This window comes from Medicago truncatula, chromosome 7, assembly GCF_003473485.1.
Source record: "Medicago truncatula cultivar Jemalong A17 chromosome 7, MtrunA17r5.0-ANR, whole genome shotgun sequence".
In the NCBI taxonomy this organism is placed as follows: domain Eukaryota; kingdom Viridiplantae; phylum Streptophyta; class Magnoliopsida; order Fabales; family Fabaceae; genus Medicago; species Medicago truncatula.
Window position 1 is genome coordinate 24877832 of NC_053048.1, and position 7458 is coordinate 24885289.

At 35.9% G+C, this 7458-nt stretch overlaps 1 protein-coding gene across 1 annotated transcript; it reads right to left on the reverse strand.

Moving 5' to 3' along the window:
* Window positions 1–868: 868 nt before the first annotated feature.
* On the reverse strand, window positions 869–3582 carry LOC112416626 (ATP-dependent DNA helicase PIF1-like). Its single transcript, XM_024770886.1, has 2 exons — window positions 3534–3582; window positions 869–2529 (listed from the first exon to the last, which is right to left on the reverse strand). Exons 1-2 carry the CDS (start codon window positions 3580–3582, stop codon window positions 869–871), a joined length of 1710 nt encoding a protein of 569 aa, XP_024626654.1.
* Between the last annotated feature and the right edge of the window lie 3876 nt (window positions 3583–7458).

A 7458-nucleotide genomic window follows, 5' to 3' on the forward strand; every position in this document is an offset into this window, starting at 1 on the left:
GCTTTTCTCATTTTAAAAAATGTCTTCCAAATTTCTTACAGTAGTTCTCTGTCTTTTTCTATTTTCCTTTTTGGAAACTTCACGTCTCTATTTTTCCATGGGAGGGTGATTTCCACACGATACTATGGGGGAGAGAGAGAGACAAAATCTTGACATGGCAAAATCTTTTGAAAGTTCATTCTTTTTAATTCCTTAACTAAAAGATTCTTGCAACTATCTTCATATCTGTATAAAATATATCTTCACCTCAAACAAATGACCTAATATTATAGATGGCAATCAAATAGACAAGTTGAGATATTACTGTTATTAAATAATGTTGTGAGATTTTGTAACCATAAATTACCTTAAACAAATTTTATATACTAATTAATACTATTGGTTTTTTATTTTGTCAAAAAAAATATTGTTTTTGAAATATACATATTGGCCATTTTGGGAAGAGAAGAAAAAATGATTGTTACCAAATCTAATTTTATAACAATGTAGAAGAGCATGTCTTGTATGTTCCTAAAATCAAATGTATATAGTATTCAGGCACACACATAACTCCAAAATATAAAAAACAATTTATTTTTATTATTATTAAAAAATTATCTTTGTGTGTGGTTAAGCATTATATATTTAGTTTTCTGACCATTCAATAATCACTTCAACTAGATAGGTGACCCGTGCGCCGCACGGGTCTTATAAGCATAGGTGACTTTAAAATATAATAAGCTTTAGATTTATGGAAAAGGTATAAAGGATGATAGGTAATAATAATAATTAAGAACATCTTTGAAGATAGTTACAGATGGATTGTAATGCAAAAGTATTATATATGAAGCCTAGGTAAAAGTAAGGTATTTTATTTGTGACTTTTACATCAGACATTTCGAAATACTTCCTCATACACCACATTAGATGTCAGATTTGTGTCATCACCATCTTCATCGGTGATCAATATCTTCAAACCTCCTCTAGATGTAACTCTCGAAACAGCAACATACAATTGTCCGTGAGAAAAAACAGGCGCCGGGAGATATACTCCAACATTTTGTAGTGATTGTCCTTGACTCTTGTTGATTGTCATTGCAAATGATACAGCCAAAGGAAATTGTTTTCTTTGAAATTTAAAAGGGATTCTCACATCGGAGGGTGATAGAGATAGCCTAGGTATAAAGACTCTGTCACCCACATTACTTCCAGAAATTACCTTGCCCTCTAAGACATATCTTCCCATTCTAGTTATAATAAGTCTGGTTCCATTGCATAAACCATTCTTTGTGTCTAAATTCCTCAACAACATAACAGGCACTCCTTCCTTCAACCTTAACTTGTGGTTAGGAAGTCCCGAGGCAACAATTGTGTTAAGGAATTTGGGTGTATGAACATCATCCATTGCATCACCACAGACGTTACGTTCGTCCGGTGAATCATAGCTCAAATATACTTTTTCCTCTCCTGGCACCATATCCAACATGTATTCATTTATTTTCTCAACAATGGTATTTTTTGATGTCAATATGGCTCTGTTTTGAAAGTACTCTATGTCACCCATGCTTGCCAATAGATTAGGATAAGTGCTTCGAATAATTGAAGCAATAGGGCAGCCATCAACTTCAACCAACAAATCTGTTGGAATAGTAATTGTTTTGTCCACCAGATTGTCTTCCCCTATTGTACCGTCGCCGATACTTAAAACCCATTCTGAGAATTTTCTTCTGTCCTCGATGTCTGCTTCAGATGCACCATTCAAAAGTCTCATGTTCTTTGTTAATCTAAGCACCTCGCAGTGTCTCCAAAGATGCGAAGAATTAATAGTGGCATGAACAATTTCTGGTCTTATACCTCTAGGAATCACAGGTAATATTTGCCGAAAATCTCCACCAAATACCACGACTTTACCACCAAATGGAATGTTTTTGTTTCTCTTATCCACCTCCTTCATCACATCTCTACATGAACGATCAAGCGCTTCGAAACAAAATTTGTGCATCATAGGTGCTTCATCCCATATTATTAATCTTGCTTGCACCACCAACTGAGCCAATGGGGTATTAGGTTTCACACCACAGGTCGAGCATTCATCAACAGTGAATGGAATGCCAAATCTTGAATGAGCAGTTCTTCCTCCAGGTATGAGTAATGCAGCTATACCACTCGAGGCTACTGTCAATACTATTTCGCCTCTTGACCTTATTGCAGCAGACATAGCTTTCCAAATGAATGTCTTGCCCGTTCCACCGTAACCGTATAAGAAAAATATACCGGGTTTTTTTTCATCAACCCTTGCCATTATCGTGTCATATACCTTGTGTTGCTCATCTGTCATCTTTGACATTAGCTGATTATGCTCTTCTTGCAACTCCCTCCTATTGTAATTAATCTCCTCATGGATAAAATGATTTTGCAAATCAGGCATCAAAGATGGGTCCGCCGTTGGCATCGGAGGATAGTCAGACAAACTTTTTCCAAAACTTCGCAATAGCTTTTCTACGTCGGCCAGAGCGTATATCTGCAGCTGTTCATCTGTCAGAGTTAAATCTGCATCAAACACATAACATTTATTCACATATGTTAGTGGGAGAGTATAACATTGATGCAAAAAAGAAACACAAATAAAACATATTGTCATTATACATTAAATATAAGGAACATGTTGTTTGAAGTCATAGCATATGAGTATCTTGTTGAATAAGTATCTTTATACATAGCAACAAATTAAAATGACGTTATGTAAGCATGACACAATCCTACTTTACAATATCAGCTAGCAATGTATCGGCAGAATATGTAAAGATGCATTAGCTATAATTAATCATAAGTAAGTTAAAATCAAGTTGAAGAACGTATAATTTTGGTCTCTTAACTTATTTAATTAGTATTAGTTTGACCCTTAACTTATTTAATTAGTATTAGTTTAGTCCCTAAACTTAACGTTTTTTTAAATTAAATTAATGGAAAGGACCAAATTGATACTTTAAATAAAGTTAAGGGACCTAAATGGACCTTTTATTATTTATAGGATCAAACCGATACTTGAAATAAAGTTAAGGGACCAAAAAAGCATTTAAGCCATTTATTTATGTTCCTTAACTACGTGGCAATTAAAGTTTACACCACCATAAATAACACAGTTGTTGTTCTTTTTACCCGCAGCAATAAGAGTTTACACAATCAGAAATCAATTTGTTAGTAACAGATGTAAAACTGCAGTACCACAAATTCTTGTTATAAGTTAAAATGAAGTTGAATAATTCGATTCCGAGGGAACTGCCTTTACTTTGGTCAGATGTGAAAAATATCTAAAAGAAAAAATCTGAAAGTTCTGAAACATAAGGTTGTGTTAGTTAAGCTAACTATAATTGGATTTTGCCGAGGAAACATATAATTGTTGAACACTATATGTTATGCAAAATTTGAGGAGTTAAAGAACCATCATACCAGGAGCACCAAGGACTGTCACAACTACAGAAGCACGAAAAAGAAAAGTTAGAAGAAAAAAAACCACTATTTTTAGATCCAAACGTAATATGTCATTGCTTTACCGGTCAGTGTATGGTAGGACAAAAGTGTTTCAGGTGTAGCTCTTGACATTTTTTTTCTCTTGATAATAGACAATTGGTTCTGAGAAATAAAACAACCAGGATGAAACCAAGAGACACAAAAAGATGCATGTATATATAGGAAACAAACTTACTTGGGATACCACTCTACATGCCTTGGAAATTGAAAAGAGAGGTTGGAAATTGAAAAGAGAGGCTGAGTGGAGAGATTGGTATTTTCCATACGGCACAACAATTGAAAAGGCATTGTATCACCAAATTAATAGAAAGACATGTTAAATATTGCTACATTTTTTGAATTTTATTTGGTGGAATATTGAAAGAATTAGGGTAACACTAACAACAATTAATACAACATTTTGAGAGGGAAATTTTTAGGGTTAAGTGATTGCTAACCTAACAACATTAAGGAGTAAGGGATATGTGATAACTGATCGTGTGTGTTTCTTTTCAGATTGAAGTACCTATTCTATTTTATCAGGGCACACCCTCTGCAAGTGCATAAAGGCCCTGAAGGTGAGAAAAACACAAGAGGGGGGGGGGGGGGGGGGGGGGGGGGTTGAATTGTGTTTTCTTTTTCTCTAAAAAATTCTTCTTCAGAAGCAGGTTAGGAATGCTTCTGATGTGATGTTCAGAATTAGATATGCAGCGGAATAAAACAGAGCAGAGAAAAGAAAGAGAGACACAAGCAATTATCCTGGTTCCTTCCACAAACCGGAAGTAGTCCAGTCCCCCTTGCACTTCCAAGGAGATTTTCACTAATAATCTCAAAGATTACAAATGCTCAATACTCTCTTAGTATGAGACTTCTCAAATGCTCAAGCACGCAGGCGAGAGACTTCCAATGCTCAAGCACTAAAGCAAGAGTCTTCTAATGCTCAAGCACGCAGGCGAGAGGCTTCTAATCAAACAGAAATACACAGAAAGTGTTTGACTTTGAACACTTGATATACAATCAGTGGTGTTCACAATACAATGCAATAAAGACTCTAGACTTAAGAATTTCTAAGATGTATCAAATCAGTGCAGAAATTCAAAGTGCTTTGTAGAATCAAATTTGGCAGAGTTTTGGCGCTTTTAACTTGTGTTGATTTCTCTTGCCAATCTTCAAGTCCTCACTCCTTTATATAGAGGTGTGAAAGAGACGTTGAGATTTTTAGCACGTCTAAAGAGTCGTTTGAGTTCCTTTGATCATCCACCAGTAATCTTTTGCCTGATTTGGGTGTAGTCCTTTGAAGAATCAACTTCAAATTCATTCCCATCTTGAAGGAACATTTCTGCAGGAAGAGCTGTTGTTTTGTCTTGTAGCGTAGACAAAAACAGAGTAGTGGAGGTAGTGGTTGTACACTTGTACTTTGTCAACTCTAATAACGAAGGACAAGTACCCAGTGCTTTCCAAATGACCGTTGATACCTCCCTTTCAATTCTTCGTTCTCTTAGACGAGGTTGAAACGAAAAACAACTCCTTTGAATCTTCAGTTTAAATTTACTGATCACTTGTAGCTTCTGGTGATGATATAGCTTCTGATGAAATCTTGCTTCTGATGGTCTTCTGCTTCTGATGGACTTCTGCTTCTGATGACGTCATTACTTCAGAGGCACTTGTTACTTCAGAAGCACTTCTTAGCTTCAGACGCAGTTTTCTTCAGATGCTTTGGATTCCTTTGCTCTCCATTGTTCTTCCAAGACCTATTGAAATTTATTGACTTTGCCTATGGTCCTGTACACTTGAACAATTATTAGCAATAACCAATTGACAATTTTTAATACCTTGTTATCATCAAAAATCATTAAGGTTTATTGTGAAACACATTTTGTTCCAACAATCTCCCCCTTTTTGATGATGACAAACAATAGTATTTAAAATGTTCAATTGTTGTTGATCAAATTAACAAGTTGACTACTAGGTAAGAGGTTTGTAAGCTCCCCCTGAGTCTAATAGACTATTAAGGTAAGGTTTGTAAGCTCCCCCTAAGTTCTATACTCGTTAATTAAATTTCAATAAAATGCGCACAAGATAATGAAATTTCAGAAGTATTGAAAAAAATATCACAAGTTTAGAAAATGGTTCAGAGCAAAATTTTAACTTAATCAAGTTAAATTAATGGGGCTCAGAGCCTAAAAATACTATATTTCTACTCCCCCTTTTGTCATCAACAAAAAGTAAATAAAACAAAAGAAAGAGTTTGTGCAATCAATGAGAAAAAATGTAAATAATACAAGTATCAGAGCATTGATGATTAATCAGAAATTGTTTCAAAAGCAAATGAATGATACATAACCAGCAAGTTAAGATACACAATCAAAGCAAGTTAATACTAATTTGAAAAACAAAATCTAAACAAGCAAAAAAAAAATGGTGTGCTACTAAGGTTTGGCTAGTTTAGAGACTTGTTCCATCAAATACTTGATTTGCTCAGACTGATTCTTGAGTTATTCTGCTTGCTTATTCACAACTTCTTCCAGAGTATCAGACTTCTGCTTCACCTTCTGAACTTCTTCATTTTTAGCCCTAAGCCTCCTTTTCATCCCTTGAAGAATTCTGTCACCTCTTGATACATAATCACTTTCTGGAAAGAACGGAGCATTGGCTAACAGAAGTAGAGAGTCTTCCTCTGTCTCTTCCTCAGCTGAGTAAAGATCTTCCATACGCTTCTTAAACACTTCAGCTTGAGTTGTGATGCATTTTTCACTAATTAGTTCCAGCAACTCAGCAAAATCTTTCTTCAAACCAGCTTTCAGATTCATCCATTGGTCTACATAGTGAATTGAAAGTGAAGGAACTTTTCTGAGAAGAATAAGTCCTTGAATTTCATCACTGATCCTTTGAAGCTCTTCATCAATGTATTCAGACTCTGTAATGGTATCTGGGATGGGTATAGGTTCTGGAATGGATGAAGGTTCTGGAATGGATGTTGTATGAGATGAAGATGGTTGGTCAGAAGAAGTGTGTTGCTCAGGAATTGTTTCATTATGAGTTGGTAACTGGTTAAGGTTTTCTGTTTGTTGTTCAGGGTTAGTTTGGGGTAGGTCAGAAACAACTTGTTCATGAACAGTTTGTTCAGGAACACTTTGTTCAGGGACGGTTGAGGTTTCAGGCTGGTTTTCTAAGACAGTCTTTTCAGGGACTGTTTTAGAGGCCTTTGTAGGGGTTGGTTGCATCTCACCTCCTAAGTATTTTTCTAGGTTATGAAGGGTTGAGGTTTCATGTTGTTGGGGGTCTTCTGAAGTGGCTGCTTCTGAAGCTACTTCAGAGGCTTTTTGTGGTTCAGGGGAGGTTTCTGGGTGTTGGATAATTAAAGGTTCTATGATAGGTGGTTGGAAGAAATGATCAGTAGGCAATTTCTCACAGATTTTTATCCTCTGTTGAGAGAAATTGATTTGCATTTGATCATAGTCTGGGATATCAGAAGGGGTTGTTTTTGTAGGTTTGAAATTTGGTAGACATTCTTTGATGCGCTGACTCAGAGGAATGTCATCTGAGTCAGTGGAGGATGATGATGATGAGGGTGATGATGTAAAGTTAAAAGTCTGAACATTGATTTTAGCTTTAGGATTTGAAGAAATACCTGAAGGCTGAGCTTCTGATGTAGCAGCTTCTGATACTGGTTCTGAAGGTTTTGCTCCTGAAACGTTCTTAGCTTTCAATGCTTGTTTTAACAAGGCAGTTCCTTCCTTAACAGTTTATTCTTCAATCTCAGCAGCTAAAGAAGCAATCACATCAGCTTTATCAGCATCCAGTTCATACCCTGCTGCTTTTAGCTGTTCATCTCTCTTCTTCTTGTAGAGTTCAGCCATCTGCTTTCTTTTGGCTAACTCATTAGCAGCAAATTCCCTAGTCATCTGTTCTTGCTCAGGGGTGAGTCTAAAGCAATGTGACTCCAAAGACACAGGCTTCTGAGCCTCT

Coding starts and splice junctions, on each gene's coding strand:
- LOC112416626 (XM_024770886.1), bottom strand. CDS start 3,582: ATGTCAAGAGCTACACCTGAAACACTTTTGTCCTACCATACACTGACC. Junction 2,530..3,533: donor GTCCTACCATACACTGACCG/GTAAAGCAATGA, acceptor TGTTTGATGCAG/ATTTAACTCTGACAGATGAA.